This window comes from Arvicola amphibius, chromosome 9, assembly GCF_903992535.2.
Source record: "Arvicola amphibius chromosome 9, mArvAmp1.2, whole genome shotgun sequence".
Lineage (NCBI taxonomy): Eukaryota > Metazoa > Chordata > Mammalia > Rodentia > Cricetidae > Arvicola > Arvicola amphibius.
The window spans coordinates 4,989,134-5,015,897 of NC_052055.2; the positions used below are offsets into that span (position 1 = coordinate 4,989,134).

At 43.1% G+C, this 26,764-nt stretch overlaps 2 protein-coding genes across 2 annotated transcripts in view; one reads left to right on the top strand and one right to left on the bottom strand.

Moving 5' to 3' along the window:
• Positions 1 to 1,245: 1,245 nt before the first annotated feature.
• On the bottom strand, positions 1,246 to 16,042 carry Slc25a32 (solute carrier family 25 member 32). Its single transcript, XM_038344306.2, has 7 exons — positions 15,676 to 16,042; positions 9,173 to 9,323; positions 7,403 to 7,488; positions 5,363 to 5,523; positions 3,666 to 3,779; positions 3,288 to 3,433; positions 1,246 to 2,333 (listed from the first exon to the last, which is right to left on the bottom strand). Exons 1-7 carry the CDS (start codon positions 15,830 to 15,832, stop codon positions 2,195 to 2,197), a joined length of 954 nt encoding a protein of 317 aa, XP_038200234.1. The 5' UTR covers positions 15,833 to 16,042; the 3' UTR covers positions 1,246 to 2,194.
• Positions 15,448 to 26,764, top strand: part of Dcaf13 (DDB1 and CUL4 associated factor 13) — a 30,088-nt gene continuing 18,771 nt past the window's right edge. The window contains exons 1-4 of the mRNA XM_038344305.2: positions 15,448 to 16,353; positions 21,156 to 21,355; positions 21,844 to 21,951; positions 26,360 to 26,449. Coding sequence (XP_038200233.1) covers positions 16,284 to 16,353; positions 21,156 to 21,355; positions 21,844 to 21,951; positions 26,360 to 26,449 — 468 coding nt within the window. The 5' untranslated portion in view covers positions 15,448 to 16,283. The remainder of the gene's footprint in view (positions 16,354 to 21,155; positions 21,356 to 21,843; positions 21,952 to 26,359; positions 26,450 to 26,764) is intronic.

Consider the following 26,764-nt stretch of genomic DNA (forward strand, 5'->3'; position numbering starts at 1 on the left):
ACCATTTTACAGATAAAGGCACTTTCAACAGAGGAGAAAAAGTTTGTCTTAGGTCAAACAGAAAACCAGAACGGCGACATTGGAAGCCTGTCTGGTTCTCCGACCTGGGCTCTCACCACACTGCAATGGCCTCTGCTTCAATTTGTTTTCCTCTTGTCAACTCAGTTCCTGCTCCAGGGCCTCCTGTTCCTCACACTGTCCTTCCTGTGATGGCAACATCACTCTGTTGCGTTTGTTTTAAAGCATTCATTGCCCACAACTATTCTGCATGTGTCTCTAACACATGAATCCAACTGCCTTGCTTACTATGTCATCAGTACCCCGTACTCCTAACAGGGGTACCTCCATGTTGCTGCTGAATGATTAACTAGCTTTTACAGATCCCAGTACTAGCCTACATGCTGCCAATCATTTATTATGCAAGCTTACATGCTCTCAGAGGACAAGAACTGCCTTATTAATTTAGGGCACTTAGGGAGATTTGAATGACCTTGATATTCTAAAACTTTAATATCAACTGTAGCTCACCTACCCGTACAGACACAAGCATCAGGGTATATCTTATGCAAATAATAGTATAACCCAGAACTATGAAATGCATAATTTATAAACAGTCCAGCTGAGTGGTGGTGGCGCATGCTTTTATCCCAGCATTTGGGAGGCAGAGGCAGGCGGATCTCTGGAAGTTCTAGGCCAGCCTGGTCTACAGAGCAAGTTCTAGAACAGCCAGGGCTACACAGAGAAACCCTGTCTTGAAAACCAAAACCAAACAAACAAACAAAAACAAAATTCTAGCTTCCTTTGTTGGGAGATTTGAATTTAAAATTGTATTTTTCACCGTTTAAATATTCCTGTAGGCTATAGTTCTTTGTAAACTACTAAACTTGGTGTATTTTATTTTTTAAACAAGAATGTGAGCTATCCAAAGGAAGTGTACATATGGTTAGGACTATGTATAAAACAGTAATTTTGAAATTTCAAAGAATTCTTGGGAATACTGATTCATTCATTGTCCCTGAATCTCAAAGGGTTACATGCCAAGAATTTAGAAAACCTGCTTCCTGTTACAGTGTGTCACAATTTAAAAAGGCACCATTGCTGCTGAATAAACACACCAAAAAAGCTAAAAATATTATAGTAAACACAATTATTTGTAAATATAAATTATCTTTTCATTTTTATTTTAAAAACAATGCCATTTCCAAATACAAAAAATAGGCTTATTTTAAAAGAATCCTTTAAATATAGCTTTAATCATAATGTTTTATTTACCAAGAAAATAGATGTTAATACACTGACAGTTGTTTATGAGAAAAATTAGTATTATTTCAGCATCCTCTTGGGGTAGGCCTTTACACCTGGAGATCTATGATGACACAGAAATCAAATCAATAATGGCCACGAACATAATTTGTATTTCAATCTGAATCTGAACAACCAATGTAGAGAGATCATTTATTTGGGATATGGATCCCTAAGTCTAAAAGCTGAGGACAACAGGAATGCTTACGTCTAATCAGTTCCCACAAACTCACAGCAAACCCCCCTCTGAGATGACCCAGCATTTCTGCTGAGTGGTTTGTGACCATACACGCTACACAGAGGCTTCACCGGACCCCGAGTCCAGACTCTTTACACTCTGACCACATTGTTTATGGCCAAAAACCAAGGCTGGGATCCAGAATCACATTATAAATAATTAACAATGGGCAGCAAAAGGTGCCAGATACTTCTTAGAACAACACACCTCCATTCAAAATGGGCTGGATTTGGGTAACACCTTATTCCTAAGTCCCTTGAAATACAGTCATTCTTGTAAGAGGCCAGCTCCTTGCTATTGCACATGGGTCAGTTTTAAAGCCAATCCAGGCAAGAGTTCAGACACATCAACACTCATCCAGTTATTTACAAATGTGGCGGGACAGCTTGTGCGAACAAGGGGGGTCTGGCGAATTCTCACAGGCCGCCAGCTTCAGTTAGGCTCACGGCAGTCACTGCAGGCAGAGGCGGTCAAGCTCCCACATAGAGAGAAGCACAGAGCAGAAAACATCGAGATTTTTCAGGCCTCTGACTTCCCGTAAGACAGATGCTGAGTATGAGCTGTGTTGCTCTGTTATGTTATACTCTCTGAGGTTTGTGTTTCAAACACAAAGGCGTTTGCTGCAGCCTCAAACAGATGACCTGGAATCTTCTTTTAGCTTACTTTCTTTTCTCTAAGGTCATACAAAAGGTGTGAGACATTTTCATAAACCACAAAGGTGATACAGCAGGCTGGAGTCACTCGAATCAAATTGGGAGCAATGCCTTTGTAAAATCCGCCGATGCCTTCTTTCCTAAAGGAGGAAGAGACACAAGCCAGCAACACGTCATTAACACGGGGCACACAAAGAGCAGACAAGCCTCACCTACTTACACGTGGGTGTGGACAAGCCATGCACACAATGCCCTGAAGGAATATAATCCATGTGCCATTCACGTAACTTATAAACTGATGGAGGAAGAGGGAAGGGATGGTGCTGTCTGTTTGGTGAGTCATTCACAGGGTTTACAAGGATGCAGTGCTGGAGTTTGGCAGATCTAAGGCAGGCACTTAACTGTCCGGAGTGGTGGTTCAGGCCCATAATCCTAGTATCCGGGAGGGAGGCTGAGGCAGGAGACTGTTATAAGTCTGAAGTCTCTGAAGCTGCCTCGACTAGACACAGTATATCTACAATCTCCTAACTGATCTCAGTGACACAACACTAGAGTAAGGCCTAGACTAGAGTAAGGCCTAGTAAGTCAATGTGCAGGTATCAAACAGTATTTCTTACCGTGAACTAAGTGCAAATGCAGTTTCTTCAGGTCTTTTATGATTAAAGGGAAACGCAAGCAAAGTCACCAATAATCATTTAGTTATTTTCATGCATCATCTCTTCTACTTACAGGACAAGTACTGGTAAAAGTTAAAGGGCCAGAAGCAGATAAAGGCCTTTTCAAACAAATTTAACTAGTTTTCTGACTTTTTATATCCAATGTCAATCAAGTATTTTGTGACTTAAATTCTGCTGATAAGTTTTCAAAGCACTGACATCTGCTTCACTGTTTTTATAACAACTCTGTGAGCCCAAGCAGTTTCACTTAACAAACAGAGAAAGGCGTGAGTGACACCATGTATCGTGACTTATAGAAAATGGCAAGGTAGGCACAGCCAACTGGCCAGTCCTAAAAACCTTGCATAGAATGGACAGTCTAGGCACGCTCTCACCCCATCTCTACGTACGGAGTGGACAGTCTAGGCACGCTCTCACCTCCACGTCTTTATGATCACATCCATCACCCCACCGTAGGACACATGCTGGTCCTGGAGACGGGCCCGCACAACTTGATATGGGTACGTTGCTGCTACAGCAAAGATTTTGGATAGTGCTGCAATAGAGATATATTCTGCCGTGCTCTAAAGTGAGAACATAAATAGGATTTCTTTACAAGCAAAATGACATATAAAAGACCGTTTAAATAAATAAACACTGTTCCCTCTAACACAAGGTCTATTTAATATTGGGTTCTAGTTAACATTTGTACCATTAGCTTATAAAATATTTAGCTGTTAGTTAAATTGGTGACCGAGTATTTATTCTGATAGCAATAGTGTCAAAGCAAGCATATTTAGGAGAAGGACCCCCTACCAGCTGGGCCTCAGGTAGTCTGTTGGTGTGTTTGTTGTGCTTCAGTTTCAGCCACTCGTAAGCCATGAACTGCAGGGCGCCGTGTGATGTTCCAAACAGCCCAGGGACAAATCCCTAAGGGGAAGGATAAGGAAGAAAAAAAATCAAACAGCTTTCAATGAAAGATATACTTAAAGTATTTTCATATTATTTTATGCAAATTACCTAGCAGCTCACAAGCATTTGTAACTCCAGTTCTACGACCCGGCACCCTCACACAGATATACATGCAGGCAAAACACAAATTCACATAAGAAAAACAAATGATTTAAAAAAAAAAAAAGACCAGTACTGCCTTCTTCTTTTCTCAAGGGTTGTTTTTCTTTAGTACTATACATGCGAACATGAAACAGATCCACATGATCAAGAATTGGGGTTTGAACAAGGGTTAAATTTAGCAAAAGACAATTAAATAAAGCTAATGATATTTCAAAGGACTGCACATTGGTTTTCTAGGAGAAAAGGGTAAGAAGTGAAGAAAGAAAATCAGACCCGAATAATACAATTCCAAACAAAATTGCCTATAGATCAGTAAGCAATCCTTAACCTCATGTTGAGACCAAGTGATTTAAAGCTATTACATAATTCTTGAAAAATAGAGTAAAACTGAAGACTTTTACGTCAGCCTAAACGGCTGTGGTGGTTAATCTTCGCTGTCGGCATGACTGGGGAGATGCAGGGTGGGCGTGCAAGTGAGGGTGGCACACACACCCGAGCTGGAGACCTGGAGTCAGGGCAGAGCAGGCGGGAAAGGAGAACCCAGGGGAGCACCAGCATGTCCTCTCTGGTGCCTGAGCATGGACCTCTCTGCTCTGCCATGGACCAACACCTGAAACTGTAAGCCCTGCGAGCTCCCCTTCTCAAGTGGCTTCTCTCACATACTGTGCCCACAGTGAGACAAAAGGAACTGCCATGAAGAGAAATTAAGGCAAGAGAAGGAAGGTACAAAACTGAAAACAGATTTTGTTGCAACTAAAAAGAAATTTGAAATATACAACATTCACTGGGCAGTGAGAGATAGACAGATCTCCGTGAGTTCAAGAACAAGTTCCAGGACAGCTAGAGAAACCTTGTCTCCAAAAACCAGAAGAAAAAATATATCTACTACATTCAGTCTGGGTGGGGGTAAAACAGGCAAAGGGCTGAATTTTTCTTTTGGTTGTTAAAGTCATGCTATATTTCCAGTAAGTAAAAATAAGACCCATTAAGACTCACTGATCTCTTCTCCATAGACTGTTAGACAGCATCCCAGGGCTACAGCAAGAAAGGGTGATCTCACTAAAAGGAGACCTGACCAAGTTTTAGACCATTCCCACATCAAAGTCATAAAGTCAGAGGACGCATAGCTTAAGTACAATTTCAATAACATAAACAAAATTACCACTTCACTCAATTATTTCTTGCAAAAATTTGGTTTCTTTTTAGGACCAAATATAAGCCATTCAGAAAAGAAAAAGAGCTGATGTATAGAACAATAAAAAGAAGCCGGTATGGTGACCCCTGTCTATAATCTCGGTATCCTATAGTCTTAGATAGGAAGGTTGAGAGTTGAAGGCCAGACTGGGCCTTTGTCTCAAAAACAAAACAAAACAAGAAAACAAAGCCAGTATTAATTGCAATTTCCAGTTATTCAACGTACATTCATGATAATTTGTTACCTTGTACAATCCACGCACACCTTCATATTTATATATTTTCATGAGTGCATCAAGCATCCCTGTATACTGTCTCTGTGAGGGGCTAACAACACCACCGTACTGTAACATAAGGCGAGTTTTCGTCACCCATAATGGGTTTGTGATGCAGAGAGTCATGGCTCCTAAAATAATATTGAAAGATTAATTAGCATATAGGTACCGTTTCACTTAATCCAAACTAAGAATAGTTCATTAGAAAAGAACATTCTTCTCAACAGTGTGCACATAACATAAAGAAGTCCCAGCTGACCAAGAACTGGGGTAAAGCCAGGTGTAGTGGCACACACACCTTTAATTCCAGAATTCAGGGAGGCAGAGGCAGGCAGATCTCTGAGTTAGAAGGCCAGCCTAGTTTACATGGTGAGTTCCAGGACAGCCAGGCTACACAGTGAATCCTTGGTCTTAAAAACAAAAACAAAACAAAACAACAACAAAACCACTGGGATATAAGTAGGCCATTAAATTTAATTAAGAAAATGAGGGCAATGATATTCCAATCAATTGAGCATGTTCTCAAAGAACAAGACATGAAATCTTATTTCTGCATCTGGGAAAGTGGTGGTCTCTAAAACACCACCCAAGAGTCCAAAGGAAAACTTCATTTTTGGTGGTCAAAAAAGTTCCTCCTGTGGTCAGTGAGAGGCAGATTAAAAGACAAGATGTTATACAGTTTCCCTGTAAGGAAAGGGCAAAGCTATCCAGACTCCTAAACAATGGAGCCTAGGGTAGAGGCTAGACCTTTGGAGATGCACATAAAAGGGAGGGGCTGTGGCTTAGGAAGGTGGCTCCTCAAGCTGTGCAGGTAAGTCCCAAGATCACAACAACCTTCCTCAAACCCTTTCAAAGGTCGTTACTGTGCCCCTCCCCTCATTATAGTCTGATAAGGCACATTTTATAATCTTTTCAGAAGTGATCATTTTGCTAAAAATTTCATCTGGTGACAGGTATGGTGGGACTCTGGCAGCTGGGAGGTGGGGTCAGGAAGGTCATTTCAAGGCCAGTTTGGGCATATGTTATATGAGTCTATCAAAAGAAAACAAAACAAAAACAAACAAAAACCTCCTGCCCTGCCAAAAAATACATCTGGTTAAATTTCTGGTTTGTTGAGTGTCCTGAGAACATTTTTTTTAAGTAAATACCAAATTCTATCATGACACAAGTCACTGAATGTGGTTAAGTATTAAATACAGACGGTTCTTGCTTTAAAAAAAATACTCAGTAGGTGTGAAGAAGTAGGCGTGAAGGTATGCAAAAAGATGAAAATGGGCTTTCTGAACACGCACGGTCTGCCTGTCCTTGATGGTACACATATAGCAGCGAGAGAATAAAGCTCCTAGGTTACATCATTTGAAAACACTAGATTCAAATCATTTCTTAAGAATAATTTTCAAGCCGGGCGGTGGTGGCGCACGCCTTTAATCCCAGCACTCGGGAGGCAGAGGCAGGCGGATCTCTGAGTTCGAGGCCAGCCTGGTCTACAAGAGCTAGTTCCAGGACAGGCTCTAGAAACTACAGGGAAACCCTGTCTCGAAAAACCAAAAAAAAAAAAAAAAAAAAAAAGAATAATTTTCAAAAAGTTTTATGTATACAGGTGTCATTCTTACATGCATATATGTGCACCGTGTGTGTCTAGCGCTCTCAGAGGCCAGAAGATGGTGTTGGAGCCCTGGACCTGCCATTACAGATGGCTCAGCCACCATGTGGATGCTGGGAATCTACTCTTGGTCCTGTGAAGAGCAGCCAATGCTCGGCAGGTGTTAAGCCACCTCTCTAGCCCCACCCAAACCATGTTTGTCTGGGAACTCCTAACTTTATAAGATTAGATAAACACATTTAAGCCTCTAATGTTTAATGGGGAGGGCTTAAAAAAAATCAAGCCTGGAGGCAAAAGGTCACAAGCCCAACCTGGGCCAAAGAGAGAGCCCTTCAGACAGTACACTCAAGCTCCCCGTCCCCAACTAAGGAATTAAGTCTGGAAGATGATGTCATCCATTGCCTTACCAGCTTCAGCAGCAGAGATGAGGTATTCTACAGGCGTCAGCTGTTCAGCTCTTCCCTCCGTCTTATATGATTTGATGGCATTGTAACTAACAATATTAAACACAAGCAGTTTAATTTGAAGACGAGTCATAAAGCAAACGTCCATTTTAAAGCCTGACCTCCAAAAAAAGTCAACACATAATGCAACCACAAATGAAGACCTTATATAAGGATAGATATGCCAGAAATGGCTCATAGTGGAGTATAATACCCTGCCATAAACAAATACACCTAGCAATAAATATATTTATGTATATATGTATGTATATATATAATGTATATATATATATTTATACACACATACACTTCATTACACATTCGAGTGGTACAGAGTAAACGTTTTCTTGCACAAGAGCTGCCTCTCCAGAGCAATACAACAGTGACTGAGACACAGTGGCCAGGCCAGATGCTCACAGCAGCACACGCTCCTCCATGCGGTCATGATGCTTTGTGATCATGCTCCTTTATACTCAGTGAGGTAGCTGGACCTGCTCAGGAGCTTGCTGTGGCTTCAAGAGGAATGCAATGGGAGCTATCCCAAACAGTGGCAGTTAAGCTGACAGGTAAATGAGCTATGAAGACGACGGGGCAGGTCAGTATATCTCAAAGGAATCTGGCCATTGCGTCCCCTCCCCACCAGGGACCTCTGACCCATGTTACAGGTCCTCCCGGGCCTATTCCTCCTGCTCTAAACTCCCTGGGCACCACATCACTTCTTTACGCCGTCTCAAACTATCTGGGGTCCTCGCTGAGGATAAATATGCAACCATGTCATGGTACTTCAGTCCTTGGGGAACATTCTGGAACTGATCTCTTACACATGAAGAAAACAGTTTACTTAAAGGACTGAATTTAAGGATTGAAATTTGTGGGATTCATTTTAGAAAAGTTTCCGGTTCCTACTGTAGCACCTACAAAACCACTAATAAATGGCCACTTAGCCACTGCTTTTTAGTCTACATTGGCTGTTAAAAGTGCACCAGAGGCCAGGTGGTGGGTGGTGCATACCTTTAATCTCAGTGCTCGGGAGGCAGGTGGATCCCTGTGAGTTCAAGGCCAGCCTGGTATACTAGAGTTAGTACCAGGACAGGCTCCAAAGCTACAGAGAAACCTTGTCTCGAAAAACCAAAAAGGGGGGGGGGGGCACCAGAGTATTATATGCTGCCAGCACCACAGAATTCCCGAAGAAGCTGTACAGTGTCACTGTAAATTACATAGAGTTAGCAGGCTTCCCAGTGGCTTTAACGAAACAAAAGGCTCTTTAATGCCCACTTCAACTTTCCTGAATACATTTTAAAGCAATGCTTTCTTTTTCTTTTCTTTCTTCCTTCCTTCTTTTCTTAGACAAGGTTTCTCTGTGTAGCCCTGGCTGTCCTGGAACTTGCTTTGTAGACCAGGCTGCCCTCGACCTCAGAGATCCGCCTGCCTCTGCCTCCCAAGTGCTGGGACTAAAGGTGTGTGTCACCACTGGTCCAAAGCAACAGCTTCTGTGAGGATGTCTTCCCATCTCACCCTGATACCATCTCCTGTCAGCAGCCCTGTCCCAGGTTAAATGTCTCTGATAACAGCTGGCAGGAAGGAAATAACAAGCAACTACTTTGCCTTCCAACCCTTTCAAATTAAAAGATTAAATGACTTATCAGCCACACATGTGAAAAATGGTAACAAGCAGAAAATATTAAAGCAGAGATTCCTTTTAATGTAAAAGCCCCTCCCCCCGCATCTACTCACAAGAAGAAGTAGAGTCCCCAGGATAGACCTGCACCCCACACATTGGGGGTTGCTCCTTGGTAAAGTCCCCGCAGTCCTTCTGCTTTCCAAATGGTAGTCAAGCAATGTAAAATCCCTTTATATTTTGGTCTGACTTCCAGGCCGTCGCTCACTGCAGGGAAGAATACACAGGTGAGAATAGGTGCTGGCCGTGGATTACAGACAGCACGTGATCAGATCTGTGAAGGAAATAAGTTCACGGGAACAATCTCAGGTAGAGGAAATTCTTTTTGGATAGTTAGTATTTTTAAATTAGTACATCTATCAGCTTACCAAAGTAAACTGCCAGATTCAGCCAGAGCATACTGAAGCCGCTAGTATTTCAGGAAGTAGCCTTTAAATAACCCCCCAAACACTTGTATGTTTGTCACAGATACTCAAGATTATGAACTCAAATGTTTACAAATATTACTGGGGGCTAGAGAGATTGCTCAGTGGTTTGGAGTACTTGTTGCTCTTGTAGAGGACCTGGGTGTGATTCTCAGCACCCGATGGTAGCTCACAACCACCTCTAACTCAGTTCCAGGGGATCTGACAGTCTCTTGTGAACTCTGCGGGCACCAGGCACTCAAACGGTACATACACATAAAATAAAATAAAAAATATTACTAAAAAAAAAATCAAACTAGTCAGCGACTTCAATTCCATGAAGAATGCCAGCAAGATCTTAGGGGAGCAGGGAAGGAGTCCAGAGACAAGAAGCCTATGGCTGGCCATCCCCTCGGGGAAGGGGTCGGGAGGCAGGACAGCCTATGGCTGGCCTTTCCCTCTTTACCACCACATACACAGTCAGAACAGAAAAGACTGAAGTACTCCCCTTGAACACTGTTTTCTAAAACTGAACTAGTTTCCTCATCCTTTCCCAGACTGTTCTTATCCTGGGTCCCCGCAGCTCTGCTCGATACAGTCCTCTTGGGGACCAGTCACCACCCCTCTTGTTTCCTTTTAATTAAACAATCTTAAAAAAAAACAAAAACAAAAACCCGAAAGGCCTTTTTTATCTTTCTATTCTACATAAAGCTCTCCTGAACCTGCCCACATCTCAGAAAATGCCACCGTCTGGCTTTAAGCGGCAGTAGTACTGAAGTGTAGAGCGCCACTATGCCGGGCTAAATTTGGCATTAATGTTTATTCTGCTTCTGTAGGAAATGAAAAATACATTTGAAATAGGATAGTTTGGGGGGGATGAGGGATGCTTAACAGGACTGTGTACAAGCTGTAGGAAAACAATATGGAACAATGCAGTATACAATTGCTTTATTGTTTTAAGAAGTCGCTTAATCCTGGAAGTAGGATATTAAGTATTTTCAATAACAGAGAACATTCTGCATCATGTAAATGATACCAAATTATAAAACCACGTTCCATATTATAAAAATGTAGAATACAAGTAACAATTTTATTTTATAGAGTTTTGCAAGGTCCTTTGTTCTCCTTGTTATCAGATTTCCTCAAATAAGATACTGCTGTCCACCTCACAGCCATTCTAGCCTTACTACACCCACTCCTCTCTAACCTGTGAATTCTTTCTCATCGTTCACATCAGTGTTTTAGGTTTAGCATGTAAAGAAACGGGCTTCACTACAGCAATTTTACATGTATGTCATTATACTGTTTCTATGCCATCCTCTCTCACTTCTCTTTCATGTGCCCACCTGGTTCCTTCTGCTGAGTTGCTCATCTGAGACAGGGCTTCTCTGTGTAGTCCTGGAACTCACTCTGTAGATCAGGCTAGCCTCGAACTCAGAGATCCGCCTGCCTCTGCCTCTCAAGGCTGAGATTAAAGGTGTGGATTCTCTAAAGGATATTCTGTAAAGCAATTTGTGTGGATTCTTATTACTTCTTTATCATCGGCCATTAGAAAGGGAACTCACAGGGGCCAAAGTGTGTAAATGTAAAGTTAAAAACACAGTGAAAGTATCTTCCAAAAAGCTCACACTAACTATACATGTAAGCATGCCTGATTTTGCTGTCCCTCACCTGCTAGAACAGGGCCTGGCAAGGAAGAACCATTACTGTTTATGAGTGCCAAGCAAAGGTGAAGAGTCAGCTTCTTTCACCACTAACCTGCCAATGTTACACTGAGTTGAGAGTAAAGTGCACCGGGCTATGTATGAATCTGGGTGGGTATCCAGTTTCCTTTATTAGCTACACGGTCACACCCGCTCTGGGCTTCAGCGCTCTCCTTTGTAAAGAGGGCATAATATCATCTATTTCCTAAAGTTTGTAAATTTACACACAATACAAACTTTTGGGCAGCAGGGTGATCTGCTTCTGAGAAGTATGTTGTAGCATGCATGTTTCTGATGTGCCCTTTGGGGTCTGTATCTCATTCTGTACATACATACATACATACATACATACATACATACATATTATTCTGGGCATCTTTCCATTTTTTTCTCTCGGTAATAAGCTCACAGCTTAGTTGTGAGACAAAAGGCAAACAGAGCACCTGTGTTTTCCATAGGTACAGACCAAGGCTTGCTTTACTGTCCTGAGAAGCTAAGCTAGTAATAACTATGTGGATTAAAGGTAAGGAAGACCAGGTGCTTGTCTCTAGAAGGGCAGGAAGGCTTTCAGCTAGATAGCTGAACAGCAAACACAAGCACGCTGCACCATACCTGGCAATCTGGTGGCACAAATGTTGGGCTGGGAGCTGCTGGGTGAACTGTATAACTCTAGCGCTCAGGAAAGCCCCATTCTCAATGTGGCAGCACCTGAAAGCTGCCCTTCCAGGGGGATGAAGGTTAAAAGGCCACCCGCAAGCCAAGGAGAGGTTCTCACTAGAAGCCAATCCCACTAGCCCCTTGTCCTGGACTCCAGCCCCCAGGCCCCCAAGGGAACAATCTCTGTGATGCTTAAGCTGTTCTGTCTGCTAGTGGTGTTTTGTTGCAGCTCACCTAACTACAAGATAAATAAATAAATAAATAAATAAATAAATAAATAAATAGATTATTTTTTAAAAAGTTTGGCTATGATCTCAAGGCATTATCTTTCTCAAATCTGTGTCCAATTATGTGTAAAATAATCACATACTTGTTTTGAGAAACACTATTGCTTTCTCCTTTCCTTTCCTAATTAAAAAAAAAAGTAAAAAAAAAAAAACAAACAGATGGGCATGGTGGCACAGGCCTTTAATCCCAGCTCTGGGAAGGCAGAGGAAGGCTAATCTCTGAGTTTATGGCCAGAGTTCCAGGACAGCCAAGACTTACACAGAGAAACCAAATTTATCTTGAAATACCAAACTAAATCAAACCAAACAAACAAAACAAAAAACATAATAGTTACCCTACTAGCAAAGTAAAGAATTTCATTATATACAATGTGTTAAGAAAAAAAAAAGACATGGTGTGCCCTGAAATAGAATGAATTTGAAGGCAGAGAAAACAAGAGACGATCAAGAGGAAGCCCTGAATGAGGATCTCACTAATGTCAAACAGAAGCTGCTTTACAGACAGCAATTTTAGTCTAAATGACTGGAGAAATTCCATAAAAGCAGTGATCTCAGTGGTAACACTGAAAAACAGAAGACAGAACTGAAGAAAAGGGTTGGTATACAGCAGGAGCCGACACAAAAGACATTCATTTTAGAATCATTCCTGAAGACTGTCAGTAAGCACACTGGCTTTAAAAGCTGCAATCTACCACCTCAGTACAAACTGTTTCAGGCGCTGTCCCTTAGTTTTTCCCCTCCTTTTCTTACTAAAGAACCTGTTTCTCTTCATTAATAAATTCTCTAGCTTGTTTTACACAGAAGACTGAATTCTACTTTTTTTTTTTTTCTTTGTGATACTGGTGTTGAGCTCAACACTTGCGGTGCCCAGCTCAGCATCCACCACTGGGCTCATCCATTTCTCGCCCTTTCAACCAGCATGTCCCAGCTACTGTGTCACAGAGTTTCACTGAAGACTGCCACCACCTTGCCAGGCCAAATTCTGCATCTCTGTGACTTCCACTCAACCCATGCCTCCCTGACCTTAGGACCAACTCACAGCTGGAGCACTCTTCCCACGTGAAACTCAACTAGTCCTTCACCTTCCTTACGTAACACTTCTGCCCTTTTAACACTGCGGACAACGGGAGCTCCAGTTTGCCCCAGAGTCAGTGAATTGTTTGGTTTCATAGCACATGCCCTCATTGCTAGACTGTAATTTTATTAAGTGGCCTCAATTACAAGAAACCACAAACTCTAGGAAGTATTCAGTACTAATGCCTGTTGATGAGTGCATTGGTTAGTTTTATGTCAACTTGACACTGCTAGTTATTTGGAAAGAGAACCCTCAACTGAAAAAATGCTTTCATTAGAACACCTGTAGGCAAATCTGTTGGACATTTTCTTGATTAACAGTGGAGGTGGGTCCAGGCCAGGGTGTGGAGGTGGGGATGCCACTTTCCCTCCATTCCTGTCCCAGGTAGTCTTGAGCTGTATAAGAAAGCAGGCTGAGCAAGCCATGAGAAACAACCAGTAAGCAGCACCCCTACAGAGCCTCTGCATCAGCCCCTCCTCCAGGTTACAGCCTGGAATTTCTGTCCTGACTTCCTGGATGATGAACTTAAGGCTGCAAGAGCAACCCTTTCCTCCCCAGGTGCTTTCAGTTATGGTGTTTACCACAGCAACAGAAACCCGTGGATGGTTCAACTTCCATGTTCATCTTCCAAAACGTCTCTATCACCACTGCAGCTGCAGGTGTTACTAAGCAGGCCTGCTTTAAAGTGGAAGGATTTCAATTGGGGTCTACTATCTAATCTTAACTCCTTATTCTGTTACCAGCCACCTTATCTGCTCTACAAGTGTCCAATGCTCTTTTCACTTCTGATAAAGAACCTTCTCGGTTACCAAGCACTCCCTTTCCCCGAGCTTCGTAGCACCATCCAAACAGCAGCGTGGTCAGCCCTATTCCAAAATAAAAATCTCAGCTCCTCTCTGTTCCTCAGGAGGCTGCATGAGACCAGACCCAGAGAAGCCACTGTAAGGAGGGATTCAGAGTCACTCTGGAGAGTAGTTAAGGGCAGGGCAGCGCTAGAGTGAACTCGCTGGATCAAATCTCAGACTGGTGTTTACAATCTGTGACCTGGGCGACTCACTCAACTCCTTCCGTCATCTGGAGAAAGGCATAATAAATTCCTAGTAAATGTTAAATGAAAGCTATCTGTCAATGGTTGTAACTATTTATTACAATTATTTACAGACGCATATCAAACACCACGGAATTATATGTCTCTGTGGTATTTAGGATACACTCCACAAGGAGCACCTACTTTCCGCCATAGAATGTCTTCTTGTCTCCTCTCTGGCTGCTAAAATAGTAATCCTGTTGAGACCTTCAACAGCTATGGAACCTTTACAGATGCGTGCAAGTCACCTGTGTTCCGTTTTAAAATATTTACCTTTATTATTTATAATTACCTATGTGTCCCTGTGTGGACACTGCAGGTGAGTACAGGTGCTGGCAGAGGCCAGAGGGGTTGGCATGCCCTGAAGCTGGACTGCGGGCAGTTATGAGCCACCTGCTCAGGGTGGGTGCTGGGAATCCTGCGTGGGTCCTGCGTGAATGCTAAGCCATCTCTCCAGCCCCGATTTTCTTTAAATATGGTCCTATTTGTACTCCTATTTTGCATTTGGATTTATTCTACTTTGCTCTTGATTTTATGTTCTGCAGAATTTATAACTTTATAACTTAGGCTAATTAGATTTTTAAGTTCCCTGACAGCAGCAAGAAACTGCTGATACTTCTGTAGCTTGGATACCGTTGTTGAAGCAGACACACATACATCAAGTAAACTGAATAAGATTAGACTATTCTACTAAAGCCATTTCTAAAGATTTGATTTTTCCAGGAAGAATTTGGCTTGTAATAATTAAATTAACAGAAAATCGTTTCTAAATAGTTACCAAAGATCACCTTTGGAATTCAGCTTGGCGTTAATTCATAAAATGCCGTGGTAATTTCCATATGCTTAATTCACACTTGAATACAGTTATTTGGAGTGTAGCAGCCCCTCTTTCTTTTACTGGATAATGCACACTATAAATACTCCGAACTAAAGACACCTTCAAGAATACTTCTTATCCCAAATTCAGTTCTTGCTCTGCTCCAGCTCAAGGACTTGCACTTTCGTTTGACTTTACACAGCCAAACACGTGGCTGCCCTAAGACTTCAAACTACCCCCAAGAGTGAATGACGCATGAGGGTCAAAGCGACACTCTATCACTTCTCAAACTTCACCCACTTTCCCTATCCCTTAGGGTAACGGGACTCAGGGAAGGCCGGGCCCAGGTACATCAGCCGGGTCTCCCTTCCTAGACTCCAGCTCCGGGTAACGCGGGTACAAAGCATCATCTTCGGGGCGCTCCTTGCAGTACGGACGGAGGCTGGAGACCGACGTCTCCTCTGGGTGTTTAGTGGCTCGCTGGGGCTGACAGCGAGGGAAGCCGCCCGGGGCGTGGGCCGGCTCTTACCAGCGAAGCGGATCTTCACCAGGTCCAGCGGGTGCAGCGCCAGGTTGGACAAGACCCCGCCGCTCACGCCAGCCACCAGGTTCTCGTACCGGACGTGGCGGAACACCGTGCTCCACGCCGCCGACCCGGCGGCCGCCGACTGGCCCTGGCCTGTCATGGGCTCCGGGTTCGCCGGCACCACGGCGCCGAGCGCCGCCGACGTGGGACGAGATGTAGTGGCCGCCACCGTGGCGACAGTCGCGGAGGCCCGGGGCCAGGAAGGCAGGACGCGAGCCCACTTCCGGGACCGGAGCCCGGGACACACGCGGGCGAGACCGGCGACGAGACCCGAGCACGAGCCGAGCCGAGCCCCCTCGGCCACGCCCACAGCTGCCTGAGCCCGCCCACCCGTTAGCGTCACGCAAGCGACCGCTGAAGGACCGCCTCCAGCCCCGGACGGAGCGACTACGGAACGCCGCGGGGTCCAGGGCAGCCAGCCCGCTGCTACACGGCGGAGCCACGTGACAGGAAGAGGCCTGCGGAAGGCGGAAGTCGCGTGTCTGCCAGGAGGCCGGCGGAACCCGAACCCGGCTAGAGGCTCGTGGGGCCCGAGACCCAGAGCCGACAAGATGAAGGTGAAGATGCTGAGCCGGAACCCCGACAACTATGTGCGCGAAACCAAGCTGGACATACAAAGAGGTGAGACGAGCTGAAGCCGAGGAAGGAGCGCCTTCCCGGGCTGCCTGCGTCTGGGCAGCTTTCGAGCTAGGCGGCTCTGTCCACACAGGGCTGTCCACTTTGGACCACATCTCTTCAAGTCCTTTGAGTATTTTCCGCTAGTGGGAAGTTGTTCCGTCTAGAGTAACGGGAAGAATGCTTTCTGTTTTCAGCTTGTGTCGCTCTTTTTTCAGATTTGTAGCTGTTGGAAAGTGGAGTTTGAGTCAAACTCGTGAGTTCAGGGTTCAAGACTTTTTTAAAACTTAGTTGCTGCTTTGGGCACTTTACTATTTCAGTATTATATACTTCTGGAGGAGGGAAGAAAAAAAAGATGAGAGATTTAAAGCAGTCAGTTTTCGCATAACTGTTCTTGAGAGTTTGAGGAGAGAATGGTTAAAATGAAGTTGGTGAGTTTTACTTATCTTTCCTGGTCTGTTCCCGTTAGCATGACGACCCTTTATGAATTAGTTCTTGGCGACCTAAATGACAGGACATTGCTCTTGTATGAACAGATTGTTCTAACTGAAGAGAGTAGTAGCTATAACTAGGCAAAGGACAGAAGTATCATGCCTTTAGAGTGAATGACAGTACGTGATAGAAGAGGGAGCTGGAACATTCTCTCTTGGTTACTAGAGGTTACCATCGTTGGTGTGTGTGTGTGTGTTTGTGTGTGTGTGAGCTTTGCTAAGATGTGTTATATGGTTTGTGTGTGTGTATGTGAGCTTTGCTAAGGTGTGGTATATGGTCTCTCTATGTGTGTGAGAGCTTTGCTAAAATGTGGTATATGGTCTCTGTATGAGCATTGCTAAGATGTGGTATATGTTCTGTGAGTATATGTGAGCATTGCTAAGATGTGTTATATGGTCTGTGTGTGTGTGTGTGTGTGTGTGTGTGTGTGAGCTTTGCTACGATGTGGTATATGGTCTTGTGTGTATGAGCTTTGCTAAGATGTTATATGGTCTCAGTGTGTGAATATATGTGAGCTTTGCTAAAATATGGTATATGGTCTCTCTCTCTTTGTGTGTGTGTGTGTGTGTGTGTATGTGAGCTTTGCTAAGATGTGGTGTATGGTCTCTGCGCCCAAGTAAGTTCACACGACACTGTTTCTTAAATACAGAGTAACTTGTCACTTGGATTCGATATATAGAATATATATCGATATATCGATCGATAAAGTCTTCGAACCTCCCTGGTACTTTCTTCCTTCACCACTTTGACCCGCCAGGGTGTTGCTGGTAAGCAGCTTGTGTTAACCTTGCCGGTATGGGTGCATTTTGGCCTGTCTGTTCGAGCTGTTCCTGTGGGAAACTTTCTCTTGAACATAGTCTTCACATACTCATCCCAGCCTGTGCCGTCCTGCATTTCAGTTCCCTCTCCTGTGTTTCCAGTACAGATTTGTAGAATTCTGTCAGTGCTTATCACGTGGTCTCATGGTTGTGTTTTGATTAGCAGGCTTTGCTGTCAGACTGAGCCTGCAAAGAGGGGAAAATCATGTTACCATATGCACTGTGCGCAGACAGTGAGTCACATGAAGAGCTGAAGGAGTGAATGAGTGGGTGAGAGCCTGGGCACTGAATCTTATTCTAGGAGATACAGCCATTTTTGTTGTTAACATTTTTTCAGTGTCTTCCTCTTTTTGTTTTAGAATGGAAATGTTAATAGCAAAATGGGAAAATAGGATTTTTGGAGCGCTGTAAAATGTAAAACAAGAAATGCATTTGTTGTAGCTTATTTTTATTTAGTGTTGTTTCCTTGTAAAATTTTATGCAGTGTTTAAAAACTGGGGTAAGTACTGGTGAACCCTTATTTTAAAAATATACTTAATTCTGATGTGGAGCACCTTACATTTATATATGTGGTTTTTATGGGCATTTTAAACTGTGGTGTCCTGTGCTTATGATGTACATCAGGGGCTGTGTTAGGTGAGTATCTGACCCTGATGGACGACTGAAGTTGGAGGTGGATACGGTGGTCGTGATCTAGAAGGCTGAGCACGACTGTGGTGCGTGAGGTCTGGGTGGAGTGAGACGAAAGCTAAGTCTTGGTGGAAAAGATGTACAGAAGGAAAGCGCGAAGTAGTTTTAAATGGCAGCGAGTAAACCTGTTGGAGCTGAACTTCCAGAAGGATTTGAAGCTGGTGAGACAGACCAAGTTTTAGAAGGGCAGAAAGGGGTTGGGACTTAATTCTGTGCTCTAAACGTCAGCTCTTAGTGTACCTGCTGCACTGTGGGGCAAACAATTAGAACATCAGTGTGTATTTTCTGTCTTAAACAAACTGAGCCAGGCTTGATGGTTCAGCCTTTAATTTCAGCGCTTAGAGACAGAAGCAAGCACTAGGCATGGTGGAAAGAAACACCTTTAATCTCAGCAGGTGGAGCTCTGTGTGTTCAAGGCCAGCCTGGTGCATGGAGTGAGTTCCAGGACAGCTGGGGCTACATAGTGAAACCCTGTCTCAAAAAAAACAAACAGTGGCAGAGGCAAGAACCCTGTCTCAAAAAAGAAACAGTGGCAGAGGCAGGCAGATTTCTGTGAGTTTCAGGCTAGCCTGGTCTACCTGGCTACCTGCAGACCAACCAGGGCTACATAGTGAGACCCCGCTTGCAAACAAACAAGGTCCTCTAATTTTCATTTCTGTAATATGTAATGAATTTATACTCTCATTCCTGCCTTATTCTGAGTGTTCTGAGAAGAGCAGAGTTGGCACCAGAGGACTTGCTTCTACCTTTCCAATGTTGCAGCTATTATAGTTTCTATTTATCATGGCGTACAATAGCTCGTAGGATGAAGGGAAAGACTTTAAAAATGTTTGTTCTTGCAGAAGTACTTTGACTTTATTGTGGCAAGGTTCTTGGAAGAAACTAATTATGAATTAAGTATTGCCTTTTAAAAGAAAATAAAGCCTATAATCTGCTCCAAGTCCTTTTTCCCCTGTTGTTTATTTGATTTTGAGACAGGGTCTTTAACCATGGCTAGCCTGGAATTCTCCACACGTACCATAGTAGACCATACTGGCCTCGAACTCAAGAGACCCCCCCCCGCCCCCCGCTTCTGCCTCTGGAGCGCCAGGTTTAAAGGTGTGCAGCACATGTTCAGCTTTTCCAAGTGTCATTTATTCTAGTGGTAAGCAAGGAAATTGCTTTTAAAAATTGTGCTATTCAGAGATTCTTTTGTAAATATATGTTTGGAAATATTTTCAGTACTTAAAAATTCTTATACTGAACTTGTTTATAATGATGGATTTTTGTCTACATAAAAATATTTGAAAACAGCATGATCGACCTTCTTTTTAACTATTAAATATCAGTTAGTTGTACGAATCAGAGAAGATAGAACATTTTGAAACATACTTCAGAAATAACTTTCGGAAACCTGGTGGGGATGACCAAAAAGTAAATATACCTAAATGAGTATCACCAACCCTACACATCTTCTCTTTGGGTCTGCTTGTGAAGTTTCTTCCTCACTTTGTCCAGCACTGTATGTGGGAAGTTCAAAGTGACCGCAGTCACATGTATCACCGGAAGGAAGAATGTGCCAGCAAGTGCTCGGTTATGGTATGATTGCATCCCATTAACATGACACTGTATGGAAATCAGTGAGTCTTTCTCCATTAAAACCGGATGTTGAAACCCACATTTGGAGGCCTTAAAATTTTCTCCCAGGAGGCTTAATTGGAAGCAAAATTTTAATGAAAGCAGGGCATGGTAATGATGCTCGTATTAAATATACTGACTCAAAAATGGTGTTACAATGAGACAGTCTAAAGGTCTGACAACTACTGCACGTGGCCTTTAAAAATTATATTTATGGGAATGACATGTGCTTGAGTAATCTGGTAACAGTTTTGCTGCCAAATCAGGTCGAGGTGATATTATAGTAGTCTGGGTATAAGGTGATCAGGGCCAACTCTACGTGGACACAGGAAAGGGAAGGATGACTGTTTCCGAGAGGATGAGTGTTTGAGTCTTGGGAGTGGAGACTGAAAGACGGTACTCAGGAATGACCAAGATGTGAGCGTTAGTGCATGTTGGATATGCTATACCGTTAGTCAGAAAGCAAAGATCGCAGGGTGAAGTCATAGGGAAAATGTGCACACTCTTACATGCTGAATTTGATTAGACACGGACTTGGAGTGAGACAGTTTGTTTGGCAGGCTGGTTAAGAACATGGCTTATAGGCAGGTTGCTTAGCATCTCTGTGCCTCAGTTTTACAGTGGGAAACTGTAGAGTGGAAGAGAGTGGTTGAGTGTGACTGTAGGGTACTGGGGAGAAGATGTGAGTTAAGATGAGGTGTTTGCAGTAGCGAACTCTTATGTCAGTGCTTTTCAAGGTATGTTTGATAAGTAGGAGCTGTGTTCATAGTTACAAGTCACAGTGTTGTGTGTCAGTGCGGTGTCCACCATGAAGCAGCTAGCACAAGCAATATAGATTTTAGTTCATCGTAGATTTTGGCTTTGTTTCAGATACTGTGGTAGGCAAAGGAAGGAGTACAAATGAACAGTGTGTTAGATCCCCACTGTAAAAGGTCACAACCCAGTTGAATATGGTAGGCTGCACAGAAGGAAAGCTCTGTGTGTGCAAGGTTATATGTGCCATGATTTTCCCATCGTTCTGAAAAGGTTTGTAGGTGACAGGTGTGCTTTTGTGTCTTTCATAGTGCTAAACAGAAAACAGTATCCCTAATTAAAGGCTTAGTGAGTAATAGCTTACATGATTAGCTGAGGCTTTTCACAGGAAATAGTAAATGTGAATTATTTTATTAAGAGAGATTATTCTTATTCCAGTTCCAAGAAACTATGATCCTACCTTACATCCTTTTGAAGTCCCACGAGAATATATAAGAGCTTTAAATGCTACCAAATTGGAACGAGTGTTTGCAAAACCATTCCTTGCGTCCCTGGATGGTCACCGTGATGGAGTCAATTGCCTAGCAAAGCATCCGAAGAGCCTGACGACGGTCCTTTCTGGGGCATGTGATGGAGAGGCAAGTCCACCTGAAGTCTGCTGTTTAAACTGACACATTCTCTCACAAACCTTTCATTTGGGGACTCTCGGTTTCACTTCAGTTTAAGTCTTAAGCCTAAACTCTGAAATAATATTTAGTAGGTTTTTTAAATCTGATCTTACAATGATATCACTTCATTGGGTAAGGTTCAACTTGACAGCCCATAAACTTACCATGTTTATAATGAAGGTATTTGAATTTCCACAGAAGTTGTTATTGAAGAATGAACACTTCATTTCCCATCTGGTAAGGAAAAAAAGACTTTGAAACACACTTTAGAATCAACATAGTATTTGACAGTTTAACTTTTCTGCTTGTTGATACATTTATTCATATGCAATACATTATTTTCATCCAAAGGATTTTGGTTTTAGAGCCTAGAAGAGTGACTCATATCCTTTTCAGTGTGGAGTTTCTAGAATATTTTATATTTAGAGTTCACTGAAATGTTTGATGTTTTCTCATAGGTTAAAATTTGGAACCTGACTAGACGAAAATGTGTCCGAACGATACAAGCACATGAAGGCTTTGTGCGAGGGATATGCACTCGCTTTTGTGGGACTTCCTTTTTCACTGTGAGTAAGCTGTTGCTCAGTCAGTCTTTCCAGCGTGCTCAGGGAGATGTAATTGCATAAGTTATTTCCAAGTTCATTACTTAGTTAAGGACCTCTGGAGCTCGTTAGTACAGAAGAGTGCATTAAACCTGACAAGTCCTACTCTTCTTTAAGTGACCCAGCCTTACCCGTACATACTGAACACCATTGAACTATTGTCCTGAACACATAGAAGTGGAGTTAGTGGGAATTAAGACTAGAATGATTGTGTGACTTACTGTGGAAGATGTTCTGTGCTAAGATGAATAATTTGTATTTTGTCCATAAGGAATCACTGAAAAATATGTGTGTAGGGGAAGAACAAATCCATAGACTGTTTGCTGTTTCAGCCATTTTCATATAGGATTTCATTCCGTACGTTCATGCCGTTGTGCTGCCGCCATCGTTGCCCCCGCACAGCTTAGCTTACCCTAAGTAACGAACGCTCTGTTCCCTGAGTAACAGCGCCATGCTCTCCTCACACCTAGTAACAACTTCTGCTTTCTGTCTCTCAATTAAACTGGTCTAGATGTTCCACATAAGTGGAGTCTTAGTCTTTGTAGGTGCAATTGCCTAACCTTTCCTCGCTTATAGCTTGAAGTCAAGGTTACCTGTGATGTAGCACACACTATAATCCTTTCCTGAGGTAACATGATATTAACAGTGGTGCATATATACCATTTTTTAACCCAGTCGTTTTTTAGTTTAGAAACAAACTTTTAGTTTCTTTCCACCTCTTCGCTATTACGAGTACTGCGCTGTGGATGTTGGTGTAGCAGGTGGACAGTGGTTCCCTGCTGTGCTTGAGATGATTGCTTTGAAAGCAGTGAAGGCTCAGCTGGGGGCAGGGTCCACCACACAGGACCACTACAGCTAGCCACTGGCTCTCACCTCTACCTCAGACCAAAATGGGGCGAGATCCTGTCTCCAGGAATCCTCAAACTCTGCAACACTGAGTCCCTGCCTCTTCCCTCTTTGTGGTCCTCTCTCCTCCCAGCCCTGTCACTGCTGTGCTGTGATTAAATTGTTCCAAGTGCTGGGATCACCTTTGTGTGAGCTCTGTTTCTCTGTTAGGCAGATTCAGTCTCGCGTAGCCCAGGGTGGCCTTGAGCTCACAGAGATCCGTCTGCCTCTGTCTCCAGAATCCTGGGGGATTAAAGGTGTGTGCCACCACTCCCTGACTTGTATGGCTGACTAGTATGACTGCTTTGCTTTCTAATATTTATTTATTTTTTTAAAATTTATTATGTCTACAACATTCCTTCCATGTATGCTTGCATGCCATAAGAGGACACCAGATCTCATTATAGATGGCTGTGAGCTGGGAATTGAACTCAGGTCCTCTGGAAGAGCAGTCAGTGCTCTTAACCTCTGAGCCATCTCTCCAGCCACCTGTGAGAAATGGTGTTCAGATTGAGTATTAGTTTGGAGGCTTGAGTCTGTCAGATGACTGAGAGGGACATCAGAAGATAGCTGTTCCCGCATGGGAAAGGAGACATCAGCTGGTGCCAGCAGGGTTAAAGGAGGAAGCTCTGGTGTGATGACCTGGACTAGCAGGTTATCTGAGTGAAGTTGACTGTCCTTTATAGGTGAAGTTCTGGGCCTCAGAAGAAAAGTCACAGCTAACCTTGGCACCATCTGTGTAGAACTAATGAGTGAGATTGTAGTATGGCATCAGTATGAGGAGATGTGAAATATAAAGGTGTCAGGGGAGTGGCACTTAAAGTCTCTTTAAGTAGGAAAACACAATAGCCATAGAGCAGATCGAGCTGTGTGACATAGACCATATATGGCAGAAGAAATGGGGTGGCAATCTGGAGCGGCTGGCCGAGACTTCTGCTCTTCCCGGTGGCTCTCCTCTGATATCTGAACTGATGAAGTGCGATATGTTGTTTCCCTGTTTTATGGAGCTGGATTAAACAGAGCATTGCACATACTAGACTGGGCTCTATCACTAGACTTCACTCTCAACCCTGCTGGATGATTTTTGTATGTGATTTGCTTTTGAGCGGGGGGAATCATTCAAAATGAATAAAGTCTTCTCTGAAATATCAGTCACTTAAGTGTCCATCAACAAATAGAAGAAAATTTGGTGTGCTGGGCGGTGGTGGTGCACACTTTTAATCCCAGCACTTGGGGGGCAGAGGCAGGCGGATCTCTGAGTTAGAAGGCAGCCTGTTCTACAGATTGAGTTCCAGGACAGGCAGGGCTTTTACAGAGAAACCTGTCTTGAAACACCCCCCACCCCCAAAAGTGTATAGGTGTAGTGAAATGCTATTCAACCGTAAGGAAAGTGGGAAATCCTGACTTTTGCAGCAATGTAAACAGATGTTAAAAGTTAAAACCAAGAATATGGAACATTTTGAACATCTCTATTAAAAAAAAATCTGATATTCAAAACACTCAAAAATCCCAGATATTTTTTTTGGGCCATCAGCATGATGCTAGAAGTAGAAGACTCAAGTTATAAAACTGCTTCAAATACAAACTATTAGTTTATTATTGTATAATAGTTTAATAGTATTAAAACTATTATATGGAATTATCGTCGGTAATGGGTATGAGGTCTGGCCTCGTGTCTCCACCTTTACCACCTTTATGTGAGTCTCACAAGTGTCGTGTGCTGCAGCTGTGGTGGTCTGTGCTGTTAGCTGTGCTGCATTGTTGTGCACATTCTAGTCTGAGTCTTACTTCATCTGTCTCAGACATGTCTGCCACATGTCCAAGTCTAAATCACCACGTCCTGACTCATGGATTTGGGCTGAGGTGACACCAGTGATCATGGAATGATCCTGTGGAGTGTCCCAGGGCTCTGTGGTTCAGTTTGGAAGCTTCTAAATTAATAGTTTCTGGAGTTTCGTGACCTGCAGAGAAGGACTTGGTCTATCCTAAGATTATAAAAAAAGTCTCTAGCAAGCATTTCATCTTTTTTCCCCCTTTGTTCTTTGTATTTGAAACAATCTGGGATTTATTGTATATGACATCTTATTTACTCAAACTCGTGTGTGTGTGTGTGTGTGTGTGTGAGAGAGAGAGAGAGAGAGAGAGAGAGAGAGAAAGAGAGGGGTGGGGGGAGAGGGAGGGAGGGAGCCTCATGTACTAAGAGTCTCCCTCAGTCGCTCTGGCTAAAGGACTATCAGTCTTATACTCAGGATCCCTGGTTCTGAATTCTAAGGCTGACATCGCCAGTGAGCTGCCAAGCCCACACAGCATTTACTTGGGTTCTAGGGAATTGGTCTTATTGTTTGCAGGCAAATGATTTATCTCCCCCGCCCCTCCTTTTTGTTGCTGGGTTGGTTTTTGGGTTTTGTTTGTCTTTGTTTGTTTGTTTATTTATTTTGAGGCAGGATCGTAGTACAGTGTAGTTTTGGCTTGCCTGAAACTCATTGTATAAACCAGACTGGCCTCAAACTCATTCTGGTCCACCTCCCTCTGCCTCCTGAGAGCTGGGATTAAAAAATGTGTGCCATCACAGTGGCAAAAGAGATTTAAAAGCAGAACTATTTTATGTGTATTGTGTGTGTGTCTTGAGTGTGTGTGGGTGGGCAGCATGCATGCAGGTGAGGCCAGAAGAAGGCATCTGTCTGATCTTCTGGAGTTAGAGGCAGTCGTGAGCTGTCTGATGCAGGTACTGGAAATCCACCCCCACCACCACCACCTGACTATTGGTATTGTAGGTGTGTACGCCACCATGCCAGGTTCAGAACTTTCTAAACGATTAATCTTTGTTGCAAGGGAGGGCCCCCTTGTTCGTCCTGGCCACCCGGCTAGCTTAGCCCCGAAATAACCACACAAAAATTGTATTAATTAAATCACTGCTTGGCCCATTAGTTCTAACATCTTATTGGCTAGCTCTTACACCTTGGTTTATTAATCTATGTATTGCCACGTGGCAGTGGCTTACCGTGAAAGATTCAGCATGTCTGACTCTGGCGGCTCCATGGCGGCTCTCTCCTACTCTGCCTTTCTTCCTCCCAGCATTCAGTTCTGTCTTCTCTGCCTACCTAAGTTCTGCCCTATTAGACCAAAGCAGTTTCTTTATTCATTAACCAATGAAAGCAACACAAATACAGAAGGACCTCCTACACCAAATCTTATATTTTAAACCATTTTATTATATTTTTCTCCTTGATTTGAAATACCATACTTATATGACCTAATTTTGATCTATTCTTAGCATTTTGCTTAACTCATACTGTTTTGTTTTTGATTTTATGTGCTTTATATATTTTATACTATATTATAAATCTTTGTTATGATAAAGTAGTAGAAAACAAATGTAAAAATGAAAGAATGGTATGTGTTACTGTTTGAAATGAGATACTTATAATTTGATACGTGTGTTTACGACTGATGCTGTGTAAAGTCATCGTAAGATAACCGTGTTTAGGTTGGTGACGACAAAACTGTGAAGCAGTGGAAGATGGCCGGGCCGGGCTGTGGAGAGGAGGAGGAGCCACTGCAGACCATACTAGGAAAGGTACAGAGACACATGGGGCTTAGCCTGTTGAGATCCCTTGCCTTTTTTATAATTACAAAAGGAAAACTCATGTAACAACAATGATTATATCTAATCGTTGGCTCACTACAGCAGTGTATAAAAGTTACATTCTATGTAATTAAAATTTTTTGAAACTTAAGAATATGAACAACTAGCCGGGCGGTGGTGGCGCATGCCTTTAATCCCAGCACTCGGGAGGCAGAGGCAGGCGGATCTCTGTGAGTTCGAGACCAGCCTGGTCTACAAGAGCTAGTTCCAGGACAGGCTTCAAAGCTATAGAGAAACCCTGTCTTG

What these genes read in the sequence shown, in the direction of transcription:
- Slc25a32 (XM_038344306.2), bottom strand. Translation starts at nt 15,832, where the DNA reads ATGACAGGCCAGGGCCAGTCGGCGGCCGCCGGGTCGGCGGCGTGGAGC. An exon ending in TGGGGACTCTACTTCTTCTT is followed by an intron (nt 7,489 to 9,172) that starts GTGAGTAGATGC and finishes TAATATTGTTAG; the next exon opens with TTACAATGCCATCAAATCAT. An exon ending in CATCTCTGCTGCTGAAGCTG is followed by an intron (nt 5,524 to 7,402) that starts GTAAGGCAATGG and finishes ATATTATTTTAG; the next exon opens with GAGCCATGACTCTCTGCATC.